The 14411-nt window shown below is 44.8% G+C and overlaps 1 protein-coding gene across 1 annotated transcript in view; it reads right to left on the bottom strand.

The window, feature by feature from the left end:
- The window catches only part of LOC118365707 (serine/threonine-protein kinase N1-like), a 57013-nt gene extending 43953 nt beyond the window's left edge, over window positions 1-13060 (bottom strand). The window contains exon 1 of the mRNA XM_052490434.1: window positions 12255-13060. Coding sequence (XP_052346394.1) covers window positions 12255-12275 — 21 coding nt within the window. The 5' untranslated portion in view covers window positions 12276-13060. The remainder of the gene's footprint in view (window positions 1-12254) is intronic.
- Window positions 13061-14411: the final 1351 nt, after the last annotated feature.

Consider the following 14411-nt stretch of genomic DNA (forward strand, 5'->3'; position numbering starts at 1 on the left):
TCAAAGTGAATGCTTTTGTTTACAGGTTTTGTGGCAATTAATTTAACATTGGCAAATGTGGCAGTAAAAAAATGAATGAATGAAACGCCTTGCTGTTAATAGATCGCAAAGCAGAATAAACTTAGCTAAACTTTTAGAAATGACCAGTTCACTGTCTCACCCATAGCCTAAAAATGCATCTCATGTGCAAGTGCGCTGCTCAGCTCACATGTGCAGGCTGGGGGACATTCAGGACATATTCTCGTGCGGATTGCTAAAATAATGATTATGACAACAAGTCAGATATTATGGCAACACGATAGCAAAGACGTTCTGGTGTGGTTTAAAAACCTGGAAGCCAAGCTCGAGTTATCAGTGTAGACTGTTATCACCTGGACATGTTGAAATATCTTCATGCCTGGAATAAAAACCTTCAGTCTTCTGTGATAATGGTCAATTTATTGAGAGAAAGAAAAATTAATTGTAGGGGGGTAGATTGGAAAAAGGCGAATCCCGTCCGAATCCTCCTATTGAATAATGGACATTCTGGGGGTAATAACTACATAGCCAATGTTCTCTAGTGATACTGCAAAGTGGGTTTTATTCCTGTTAGCTCCTAGTAGAGAGAGAAAAGAGCCTATGAGCTCAAGATCAATTAGGCCTGCGACTCAAAATGCACTGTGTGGGCTGGGGGGCCGAAACGTGCATCACATTAGGTCAGTTACCGTTAAAGGAAACATTTTATTTTTCACCGTCATCATCTCCAGCACCACCCCAACATCAACATAAGTTAAAATGGTGCATTTCTATGTTTGGTAGTAAAAACAAACCAACTGGAAGATAAGCATTTCCAATGACATCAACCAGTTAGTTGGAAACACTAATCTTCCTCTACCTTTTTTAAAAACAAAACATTGAAACGCACCATTGTCACATACAGTTGAAGTCGGAAGTTTACATACACATTAGCCAAATACATTTAAACTCAGTTTTTCACAATTCCTGTCATTTAATCCTAGTACAAATTCCCTGTCGTAGGTTAGTTAGGATCACCACATTATTTTAAGAATGTGAAATGTCAGAATAATAGTAGAGAGAATGATTTACTTCAGCTTTTATTTCTTTCATCACATTCCCAGTGGGTCAGAAGTTTACATACACTCAATTAGTATTTGGTAGCATTGCCTTTAAATTGTTTAACTTGGGTCAAACATTTTGGGTAACCTTCCACAAGCCTTCCATAAGTTGGGTGAATTTTGGCCCATTCTTCCTGGCAGAGCTGGTGTAACTGAGTCAGGTTTGTAGGCCTCCTTGCTCGCACACACTTTTTCAGTTCTGCCCACAAATGTTCTATAGGATTGAGGTCAGGTCTTTGTGATGGCCACTCCAATACCTTGACAGTGTTGTCCTTAAGTCATTTTGCCATAACTTTGTGCGTTCATCAATAGGAGACAGAACGCGTCTATACGCGTACTAATTGTTTGTACAGACGAACGTGGTAACTTCAGGCATTTGGAAATTGCTCCCAAGGATGAACCAGACTTGTGGAGGTCTTGGTTGATTTCTTTTGATTTTTCCATGATGTCAAGCAGAGGCATTGAGTTTGAAGGTAGGCCATTAAATGCATCCACGGGTACACCTCCAATTGACAGCAGGGTAGCCTAGTGGTTAGAGAGTTGGACTAGTAACCGAAAGGTTGCAAGTTCGAATCCCCGAGCTGACAAGGTACAAATCTCGTTTTGCCCCTGAACAGGCAGTTAACCCACTGTTCCTAGGCCGTCATTGAAAATAAGAATTTGTTCTTAACTGACTTGCCTAGTAAAATAAAGGTCAAATAAAAAAAATAAAATAAAAAATTGCCTATCCTAATCTTCTAAAGCCATGACATCATTTTCTGGAACTTTCCAAGCTGTTTAAAGGGACAGTCAACTTAGTGTATGTAGCATATTCTGACCCACTGGAATTGTGATACAGTGAATTATAAGTGAAATAACCTGTCTATAAATAATTGTTGTAAAAATGACTTGTGTCATGCACAAAGTGGATGTCCTAACCCACTTGCCAAAACTATAGTTTGTGAACAAGAAATTTGTGGAGTGGTTGAAAAACGAGTGACTCCAACCTAAGTGTATGTAAACTACCGACTTCAACTGTATGTCAAGGTTGGGGTAGTGCAGGAGATGATGAATATGAAGTTGAACAAATTTCAAATGTCCCTTTAAGGTTAGGCTGGTGTCTTTGGCTAAGTGAATCCAGGACTTGCAGAGACAAGTCAACACCACAGCAGGAGTGGATCCTGATGTTGAGTGACACATTAGTTAAATCTAGAACCCATCATTGAAACCATAACAAATTGTTTAGTTAGAAAGCTGGGATGATGGGCCTGGAGAAATGTATCCACTCAAATCCATAGACGGAGTTTTGGATGCAAGTACTGATCATACAAGGTATCACAATTATACTTTAAACCATGTTGAGGTTATACAGTGTTTGTTTACAAACATTGGAGTAAAAACAGGCGTATATGTTTTTTGTTCTCAACTAAGCTCATGCGGCATTATTCTTTAACAAAAACATGGGGGATACATAGCATTAATTATGAAGTCCAAAAATGTGTCAAAAATAATTCTGGCTTTAATAATAGTAGTTGGCTATGTTCAGCCAGAAAACAAAAACAAAGCCCGCGTCTGAAATGACACCTTTGTAGTCCACTGTGGGGGAAATAGGCCACAGTCTAACCATTCCTGGAACATTCAAGTGGGAGTGGAAGAGATTGGTTTTATTTTCGTGCCAAAAACCAATGCTTGTTAATAGGATGAGGACACTGGTTCTCTGCTTCAATTTCCTGCAGGATACTTATTCAATACAGCATCAAGGTTTAGTGATGGGTCATGGCCACTGGCGCGACTGTGTGTGACTGATGGGTCATGGCCACTGGCGTGACTGTGTGTGACTGATGGGTCATGGCCACTGGCGTGACTGTGTGTGACTGATGGGTCATGGCCACTGGCGTGACTGTGTGTGACTGATGGGTCATGGCCACTGGCGTGACTGTGTGTGACTGATGGGTCATGGCCACTGGCGTGACTGTGTGTGACTGATGGGTCATGGCCACTGGTGACTGTGTGTGACTGTGTGTGACTGTGTGTGTGTGTCAGCTGAGACTCATCCTGTCCATAGATTGAGGAGGGAGAGAGATGGGCATATGTATTACGGCAGGCAAAACCAATTACACACATAAATCGCATGGGAAAAGAACATTACGGTTGAAGGGGATGAGAACAAGGAGTTGAGAACAGATCGATGTTTCAGGGGGGTTAAATGTGGTTTGGGTTGGGAGTGGGGAGGATTTCTCTACTAATCAAAAATAGATGGTAGGGTATATGTAAGTGATGGTTGGATTGCTACGGGACGTTTTCAAATCATTACGTAGGATGGATTAGAGTTGGGGAAGGTTACGGCTGGATGGACACACTTCCATGTTATTTCCAATGATAGATTTCACACATAAGTAACAACTCTTTAGAACTATGTGGTAAAGTTTTTAAAAAATGCATCAAAACATTACATTATGGTATTTGTATGGAGAATACTGTATGGGATGGACACACTAACCTACTCCTCTCACTTCCGCCTCTGTCGGGTCACTGTGCCCCACAGCACCCTGGGTAGTGGTGTGTGTGTTAGTCTGCACAAGACCTCTTAAAGTGGTACTGCAACTAGAATGACCCTCTCCAGTGTTTCTTTGTGGTCACAGCTGGACTACTGGGCTCAGGTCCTTGTGTTGTTTCAAAAGACTCCTCAATAACAGCTGGATCACAAGTAGAAAAGACTAGTCCTGTTCCTGTGTGTGTGGCGTGCATGGACGTGTGTACAGTAAGAGATAGGAGGTTCGTTTCCAGGAGAGTGGCGGGCTGCAACGTGGTGCTGCTGAACCGTGACTAACAGCCAACTGTGAAGAACTACTGCCTGTCTGCCTGGGAGCCCCCACAGTGCCAGAAAATAGCAGAGCTCTCACACAGGGGGAATGCAAGTGTGTGTGTGTGTGTGTGTGTGTGTGTGTGTGTGTGTGTGTGTGTGTGTGTGTGTGTGTGTGTGTGTGTGTGTGTCAGAGCGCGAGAGTGAAACAGCAGGGCCAGAAGGCATGAGCCCCGTGCAGGAGACACGGCTCTTCAAAATGAACGGCACAGTGACAGCGGCAGAACATCAGCTACATTGTTAGGCTGTTGTAGCACAATGGTCTGAACGCCGGGAGAGAGTCAAAGAGATGCATTTCATCCAAGTCAACGCGGAACTTAATCTTTGCAAAAGAGAGCTATCAAATCCTGGGCAGATAGAGGAAATAGCCTACAATACGGCTCAACTTAGTTGAACGCTTCCTTTTAGCTCCCAGCAGAGCAAAGAGCCTATGAACTAAAGATCAATTAAGCGTATGGCTCAGAATGCACTGTGTGGGCTGGGGGCCGATACTTTACATTGCATCACAACAGTTACCGTTAAGGTTAGGCTACAGGTTGCATGACAAGTTCAGCAGGTCTGTGGCTAACTGAACCCAGGACTTGCAGAGACAAGTCAACACCACAGCAGGAATGGACCCTGAGGTTCGAGTGACACATTGATTAATAATAGTAGTTGGACTTGTTAAAAAAAAAAAAAAGTTTAAAAAGGCTTAATCTGGAATAGTGTGTGTGTGTGTGTGTGTGTGTGTGTGTGTGTGTGTGTGTGTGTGCGTGCGTGCGTGCGTGCGTGCGTGCGTGCGTGCGTGCGTGCGCGTGCGTGTGTCAGCCGAGACTCATCTTATCTATAGATTGAGTTGGAGAGAGATGGTCATGTGTCTGACGGCAACCAAAACCAAATTACACACATAGTCGCATGGGAAAAGAACATTACGGTTGAAGGGGATGAGAACAAGGAGTTGAGAACAGATCGACATGTTTCAGGGGGGTTAAATGTGGTTTGGGTTGGGAGTGGGGAGGATTTCTCTACTAATCAAAAATAGATGGCAGGGTATATGAAAGTGATGGTTGGATTGCTACGGGACGGGATGTTTTCAAATCATTACGTAGGATGGATTAGAGTTGGGGAAGGTTACGGCTGGATGGACACACTTCCATGTTATTTCCAATGATAGATTTCACACACAACTAACAACTCTTTAGAACTATGTGGTAAAAGTACTAAAATGCTTCAAAACATTACATCATGATTACATTAGCAACTTATCCTTTTTGGTCTGCCACCTCATTCCATCACCGTCTGCCACCTCATTCCGTCTCCGTCTGCCACCTCATTCCGTCTCCGTCTGCCACCTCATTCCGTCCCAGTCTGCCACCTCATTACGTCCCAGTCTGCCACCTCATTACGTCCCAGTCTGCCACCTCATTCCGTCCCCGCCTGCCACCTCATTCTGCCACCTTTTTCCGTCCCCGCCTGCCACCTCTTTCCGTCCCCGCCTGCCACCTCATTCTGCCACCTCTTTCCGTCCCCGCCTGCCACCTCTTTCCGTCCCCGCCTGCCACCTCATTCTGCCACCTCTTTCCGTCCCCGCCTGCCACCTCATTCCACCCCCGTCTGCCACCTCATTCCACCCCCGTCTGCCACCTCATTCCACCCCCGTCTGCCACCTCATTCCACCCCCGTCTGCCACCTCATTCCACCCCCGTCTGCCACCTCATTCCACCCCAGTCTGCCACCTCATTCCACCCCCGTCTGCCACCTCATTCCACCCCCGTCTGCCACCTCATTCCACCCCCGTCTGCCACCTCATTCCATCCCCGTCTGCCACCTCATTCCACCCCCCGTCTGCCACCTCATTCCACCCCCGTCTGCCACCTCATTCCACCCCCGTCTGCCACCTCATTCCATCCCCGTCTGCCACCTCATTCCACCCCCGTCTGCCACCTCATTCCATCCCCGTCTGCCACCTCATTCCATCCCCGTCTGCCACCTCATTCCATCCCCGTCTGCCACCTCATTCCATCCCCGTCTGCCACCTCATTCCATCCCCGTCTGCCACCTCATTCCATCCCCGTCTGCCACCTCATTCCATCCTCGTCTGCCACCTCATTCCATCCCCGTCTGCCACCTCATTCCATCCCCGTCTGCCACCTCATTCCATCCCCGTCTGCCACCTCATTCCATCCTCGTCTGCCACCTCATTCCATCCTCGTCTCCAATCTCTGAGAGTGTTTTAGTCTCTGTAGCTTCACATCCCGCCTTAACCACAAACTGCTCCATTGACTCTGAATGGGACGACATCCTAAAGGGGCCTCTAATCTGCTGTAAATGGGCCAGGTAGCGATGTGTGTGTGTGTATCAGACACCACAGAGTAGACTAGGCATAAAACTATGAGCTCATCCTCCCCCGACAGCCATTGCCATGGCAGCACAGCTCCAGGTAACACACTTGACACACCTGTCTCCTGTCCTCTGCGCCTCCCGACTGTCCGCCCAGATGACTCAAGCCACGCCCATTTCAGAGGCAGGTGGATATTCAAGTGTGTGATACTGTGGGACTCAATTCTTCAGAATTTGTTATAGACAATACTGATACTCTAACAGGAAATTAATCCGAATAGTTATAGAGAACACTGACACTAACAGGAAATGAATGCAAAAAAGGCTTTTCTACAATATTTACCTTTATATATTATTTTTCCATTCAACCACAGAACAAAACACTGGGGATCTTTTACACTGAGTGAACCAGCCTCTCTAAATGTCATCTGTGTAACCTGATCTGTAGTAGAATCATATAAGAGGATTGTTAAAAGAGAGAGAGGCCTTATTCCCTAGAGTCATTTATACCGTCATCGCCAAAGAGTACACACTCAGTAGACAGGGGTCTGAGAGTGGGTGACACACACACACTCAAAATCATATTTACAGTTCTGACTGAACAACCCAAACACAATTGCAATGTTTACTTCCCTTCAATACATCATACCCATTCTACCATGCAATGTACACAATCCACAGCAGTTATGAAAAAGCCCATCTGGGATTTAGGTGTTTGATTTCATCTTTACTCTGCTGAAGTAGTGTAACTAACGTCCGGCACCTTTGAAGATAAAATCGGGCACACAGTCACACTGTCTGCCCTGAAGTGAAACAAATAGGCTAACAGTGGGAAAACCCAACACTGAACATGTCTAACGACACAGTGACAAATTGCTGTCGAAGTGTTTAAATGGATAGTTTGGGATGTATCTACTTTCCCAGAGTCAGATGAACTTGTGGATACCATTATGAAGAGCGTGAGAGGTAGTTTCGCAGACCAATGTTAACTAGCGTCAGCGCAATGACTAAGAAGTCTATGGGAACAGCTTGGCGCAATGACGAAGTCTACAGTCTTCTAGTCATTGCGCTAAAGCTAGTTAACAACTTCCTTCAAACTGCCCGGGGAGACATGAAAATGGTATCCACAAGTTCATCTGACTCTGGGGAAGTTGCCAAAATCCTGAACTATCCCAATAAATAAAAATACTTCTCTTATCTAATTATCCCCATTGGGTGATAAGATCCTGAGGTCCCATCCCTCCATAATCGGCGTGGAAAAACGTGGAGTCGGCGAAAGGGAGGAGAAGGGAGAGAGCAGTTTGTGCGTGGCCACGTTCCATCAGAGGCTCCTTTGCCTGCGAGTGAACACACACACACACACACACACACACAGGCAGGGCCAGGCAAGGCCCCCGGGGCAGAGGCAAAGTCTGGCCATGGCGTATGGAACAAGAGAAAGACGAAAGAAGAGAGGAGAGTGGAGAGGTGAAGTCATGGCAGGGTGTGAACTGTGGATGAGGTGGGGACTGGGGAGGGAGGGGCTGCAACAGAGGGGCGAGGTCATTAGGTCATGAGAACTGCAGGATGTTTGCACAGGGGATGGCAGGGAGAGACAGGACAAAATATGCAGGGGCATGTGTATGGGCATTGGACACACATGCACACACACAAAACTAGGGCTTCGCTATGCAAACCAGCTGGCCCAAATAGGCAAACACATCTACACAAACAACACACACTCATATCTACTCAAACCCAGACTCACACGTGAAAGCAGGTCAACACGAAAGCGATTACTCCACCCCGACCTGTGTGTCATTGACAAACACACATAAACAAACACTCCCACACAAAACAAACAGACACAGCCATGATGCCACACCGTGGGGCCCTGCTTTAACCTATTAGTGAGGGTGTGGCCACCCAGGATAGGATGAGGAAACACAGTGCATTGGTGAACGTGATCTGGGGCTGCAGTCGGGACAATGGGGGCCATTGTGCTGCTATGGCCAGAACCTCATCATCAGCATAATGCCCTTTACAGCCCCCACCACCACAATCACACTCACACAGCCACACTGTGCTACTGGGAACAGGGCACAGACAGCCAGCATGGACACCGCATGGAGACACTGTCCATGCACAGTGGCCAGTAAGAAAACAGTGCATGGACTGTGTCGACCAGCAAGAGCCAAGATCAAAGATAGTGGCGGCCAATCGGGACATCAAATGGGGGCAGTCAGTGACAGCCAGTAAGGACACAGTCCTGTGCTTGGGACTGTCTCAGTTAACAAGAAAAGTTCTGCTGATAAGAGTCAATAAGGAAATACCCTTCTCCTCTACATCGTGAGATCATAAGTCCTATTCCTCTTAAATACAAAAGAAAAATGAGCAAAGAAGTAGCTTAAGCAACTCAATTGTGAACAGCATGGCTCTCATTGTCTCTGGTAGCGTGTTGTTTATTTAACTAGGCAAGTCAGTTAAGAACAAATTCTTATTTTACAACGACGGCCGAATGCATTAGCTAGTGTATGTCTGCCTACACGGCCACGGCTTGCTGAGAAAGCCTGAGATATGTGCATAGCAGTCTCATTACGTCATGCAGCTGTTTAGGTGAATGATCCGTATGCATTACCCTGAGTGTCGGTCTTTAGTGTGTGTGTGTGTGTGTGTGTGTGTGTGTGTGTGTGTGTGTGTGTGCATGCAAAACTGAAAAAAAGTGTACAGTTGAAGTAGGAAGTTTACATACTGTTAGGTTGGAGTCATTAAAACCTGTTTTTCAACCACTCCACAAATTTCTTGTTAACAAACTATAGTTTTTGCAAGTCGGTTAGGACATCTACTTTGTGCATGAGACAAGTAATTTTTCCAACAATTGTTTACAGACAGATTGTTTCACTTAGAATTAATTCACTGTGCCACAATTCCAGTAGGTCAGAAGTTTACATACACTAAGTGGACTGTGCCTTTAAACAGCTTGGACAATTCCAGAAAATGACATCATGGCTTTAGAGGCTTCTGATAGGCTAATTGACATCATTTGAGTCAATTGGAGGTGTACCTGTGGATGTGTTTCAAGGCCTACCTTCAAACTCAGTGTCTCTGTGCTTGACATCATGGGAAAATCAAAAGAAATCAGCCAAGACCTCAGAAAGAAAAATTGTAGACCTCCACAAGTCTGGTTCATCCTTGGGATCAATTTCCAAACGCCTGAAGGTACTACGTTCATCTGTACAAACAGTAGTACGCAAGTATAAACACCATGGGACCACACAGCCATCATACCGCTCAGGAAGGAGACACGTTCTGTCTCCTAGAGATGAACGTACTTTGGTGCGAAAAGTGCAAATAAATCCCAGAACAACAGCAAAGGACCTTGTGAAGATGCTGGATGAAACAGGTACAAAAGTATCTATATCCACAGTAAAAACTAGCCCTATATTGACATAACCTGAAAGGCAGCTCAGCAAGGAAGAAGCCACTGCTCCAAAATCGCCATAAAAAAGCCAGACTACGGTTTGCAACTGCACATGGGGACAAAGATCATACTTTTTGGAGAAATGTCCTCTGGTCTGATGAAACAAAAATAGAACATAATGACCAGTGTTATGTTTGGAGGAAAAGGGGGGGATGCTTGCAAGCCGAAGAACACCATCCCAACCGTGAAGCACGGGGGTGGCAGCATCATGTTGTGGGGGTGCTTTGCTGCAGGAGGGACTGGTGCACTTCACAAAATACATAGCATCATGAGGAAGGAAAATTATATGGATATATTGAAGCAACATCTCAAGACATCAGTCAAGAAGTTAAAGCTTGGTCACAAATGGGTCATCCAAATGGACAATGACCCCAAGCATACTTCCAGAGTTGTGGCAAAATGGCTTAAGGACAACAGAGTCAAGGTATTGGAGTGGCCATCACAAAGACCTGACCTCAATCATATAGAAAATGTGTGGGCAGATCTGAAAAAGTGTGTGCGAGCAAGGAGGCCTACAAACCTGACTCAGGTACACCTGCTCTGTCAGGAGGAATGGGCCAAAATTCACCCAACTTATTGTGGGAAGCTACCAAAAACATTTGACCCAAATTAAACCATTTTAAAGGCAATGCTACCAAATACTAATTGAGTGTATGTAAACTTCTGACCCACTGGGAATGTGATGAAAGAAATAAAAGATGAAATAAATAATCCTCTACTATTATTCTGACATTTCACGTTCTAAAAATAAGGTGGTGATCCTAACTGACCTACGGCAGGGAATTTGTACTTGGATTAAATGTCAGGAATTGTGAAAAACAGAGTTTAAATGTATTTGGCTAAGGTGTATGTACACTTCCATCTTCAACTATAGATGACTATACGTTCATGGATATTTGATTCAACGTTCTCCTTTCTAAAACTTCTACTATCACAAACTTACATCCCACTAGTTACAATACATTTACATCCCTGTCCCCCCCACCCGTGACCTTTAGGAGGAAGTGTGACGCTGTTTGGGTTCAGATTCCTATTCGACTTATTTTGTATCAGTCTTCCTGTGTGTGTGGGGAACAAAAGGGTGTGCTGTGAAGAAGCTAAACCTCCCCACCACTGAAGACATTGGACATTGGAGCAGAGGTCTTCAGTTTGAGTCACCAGACCAGTGTACGTGTTGGATGAGGGGATAATGGCTGTGCCCCCAAACCAGAGTTCCCACTTCATCACTGTGGCTTGAGTCAGTCCCCCAAGCTTGCCCTCCTCCATTGTGTGTGAACCTGCCAAGGATATGGATAGGGCAAAACCGACCCCGAGAGAGAGAGGTGACAACCTCCTGCCTGGTACTGCTTTCTAGTATTATCTTGTACTGTAGCTACACAAATAATTGGCTACTGTGCCAAGCATGGAATCACCTATTTGGGGGAAGAAGTTTTAAGTTCCAACAAACGAGAGAAATTGGAATGGGTTTGAAAACCTGAATGAATAAATCAGCCCTGATAAGAGTCTGATAAAAGATTCATGTTAAATAGTACAGTACCCATGTGGCAAGCAGTGTGACTAGAAGACATCGCCAAGGCTAGTTAGTAAAGAAGGGTAAAGTAACTTACTAACCCAGTACAGAGCTTTAACAACAGTCGGATGAGAAGCAGCATTTAAACAGGACACATTATTCAACACACTTCTTGCCTTGCTTTTACTACAAACAGAGAGCTGGGTTCATGACTTGCTGACACACACACACACACAAGGTAAATGCTGAGGTAAAAACTTGTCACTAAACTAGAGCAGAGGCAAGAGGAACTTCTGTAGCCTACAACAGTACCCACTGTTAGGATATTTTCAACGTCTTTGTGAGTGGTGGTGGCACCCGTGCTGAGTTGTTCACAACCCCCACTGTAAAGAACATCAGTCATTGCACCAACTCAGTCAAATACTGTATCAGGATACTGTCAAGTAAACTAGTCTAAATGACAAAATTACCCCAGCTCAATGTCCATCGCTTTAGTGGTGTGTATTTCTATTTTAATGGTGTGAATTTCCTTTTCGTATTTCACATTATCCTTGTAATATTTGTCAAAGACCTCGTTATAGTCGAAACGCATTACTCAAGCTGTCAGAAATGAGTTGGCAACAATGACTGTCTGAGAACTGGTGAGGTACACTGGGATGTGTGTGTGTATTTATGTGTTTGTGTCAAACACCCGCCCGGTATTGTGCCCGCCCGGCCAGGAGCTCTTCGCATATGCATTTGGCTGCAATGAGGAACTCAAGGTGGTTCTGAGAACTGCCAAGGTGACAATGCAGGACACCACAAGTGTGTCTTGACAAAATTCAGAGCATAAAGAGCGCAATGCATCGGTCATAAATCCAGTTCAATTATTATTTGACAATAGCAAAAAATAGAAAATAAAACCGCATTGGGTTTCCATTGATGTCGAATGGATGATACCCCCAGCTGCAGATAACGTACATTGTAGCACCGTTGTTATTCCACTGTAACGGCAACGTAACAACTTACTTGTATCGAGTCATTCGCCATCGTTGTTCTTTGTGTCGTGTTCCAGTGATGGTGCCGTTCTAGACCAGACCAACTGGACTGGACAACATGCGATTGTCCGGCGAGTGCTCACAATGGTCTTCTCCGCGAATTGAGGCAGCGAGATGATCAATTCATCCAATTGTTGCTCAAATATGTGTTCTGTCCAAAAACTCACCACTATATTCTCCGAGATAAAGGAACTTTTAAAAACAGTCCTCAGCCAATGGTCAAAGATAATCCCATTGTGTCGCCTCAACGGGCCACTGTCCAAGGAAGCTGTTTGTCTAGTTGTTCGAATAATGGTTCGTTCAACAAATACAAAATGTTCCCGGTGAGTGTCTTTAAAATGTCAGTAGGATAAAAGCATAAAACACAACTGTTTGATTCCGTTCATTGTTCTTTTCTTTTGAGGCTAGCTATCAACAGCTAGAGCACCCGGGGAACAAACGGCACGACTCCCTCCCTATCCGCGTAACAGACTCCGAAGAGGGATATAGATCCATTGCTAACATAAAACGCTACAGAGGCAGAAAAACTGTCGAGATCCGTCTTCGTAGTAACATCCGTGAACCACGAACACGCGTCAGTCTCCCAGTATCACATGCCACAAAATCCTTCTTTCAAACGAGACTATCTTATGCTTCCCTCGAGCAAAGTACCGAATGACCGAAGGGTGTCACTCTTCGTTCGGGCTTTGGAGGGCAGAGGAATATCGCCTTGTCTGTCCGCGCATTTCCGATGATGGCTTGAGCGGGAGGCTACACATTTTTTTCTGATGGAGCTGCGCGCAGTTGCGCTGGCACAACGTGTACGGTAGGTAGCAGGAGCGCGCCCAATGTATCATGTGACCATGTCCAGACCCTGGATTTGTAATTTCCAACTTCTCACATTGTACACTGTTGCTTCTCTCTTTCCCCTCTCCCAGATTTGCAATTTAGCCACACACAAAACAACTGTTACTGGTATTACTCTGCTTACAAGTAAAAATGTGCCCATGCAATCACAACCAGAAGATAAATGGAGTACAGTTACAGTATAATAAAAGTATATGACTAAAACATTTAATATCGCAAATCTACAAGTTACGGTCATTATCTAATATTGGAAACAAGCCCAAATCTATAGTGGATACATACTATTCTACATTAAGCAACAAGCCATTAGGTCTCAATACATAACAATTGCCCCAAAGACGAACTGAGGTACAGTGTTGTGCAGAAGATGTGTGTGAGAGTGTGAGAGAGAGAGAGAGAGAGAGAGAGAGAGAGAGAGAGAGAGAGAGAGAGAGAGAGAGAGAGAGAGAGAGAGAGAGAGAGAGAGAGAGACAGGTAGCCTAGCGGTTAATAGTGTTGGGCCAGTAACAGAAAGGTTGCTGGCTCGACTTCCAAAGTTGGCAAGGTGGAAAAACATGTCGTTCTGCCCTTGAGCAAGGCAGTTAACCCCCAACAACAACTGCTTCAGAGGGGTTGGGTTAAATGCGGTAGACACATTTAAGGTTGAATGCATTCAGCTGTGCGGCTGACTAGGTATCCCCTTTCCCTATTGGCCTCCTTCTCCCTACATAAGCAGAAACTCAAACTATAGCTGAATAAAACAAAAACAAATCTCAGGGCATGCAAATGGGAGATTTGCTTACAGAGAATTTGATACTGCCAGAGGGAGACTGAGACGGAAGAGCAAAGGAGCACCTGGTCATAGTTGATGATAGGTGACAAACATCACACAAAGGCTATGAAAATGCACACCAGAAATAGCCTGCTTACATCTGATAGCGGTAATGGGCAGGCTAAATAAACATAGCCTACATTCACATCATCAAGTGTTCCATCCTATTTCCTTGTGGGCAGGAGTTTATTTTATTTTTCCTTGGTCAGTTTCCAGCCTATTGCTTGCTGGAGTATATTATGGGGAATACATCTGCAATATACTGCTAATAATGTTAATCTAGAAGGAAAAATACTGTGCAAAGTAGTATAAGTAGTATAGATCATGTTCTTGCCTTTGACAGTTTATCAGATCAGAGTTGTTCCTGGTCAGGTCCTGCATGGCAGTCTTAGGCTGTGTTTGCACAGGCAGTCCAATTCTGATCTTTTGCCCAATTCTTAGCAAAAGAGCTGATCTGATTGGTCAAAATAC

This window comes from Oncorhynchus keta, chromosome 32 (assembly GCF_023373465.1).
Source record: "Oncorhynchus keta strain PuntledgeMale-10-30-2019 chromosome 32, Oket_V2, whole genome shotgun sequence".
NCBI lineage: Eukaryota > Metazoa > Chordata > Actinopteri > Salmoniformes > Salmonidae > Oncorhynchus > Oncorhynchus keta.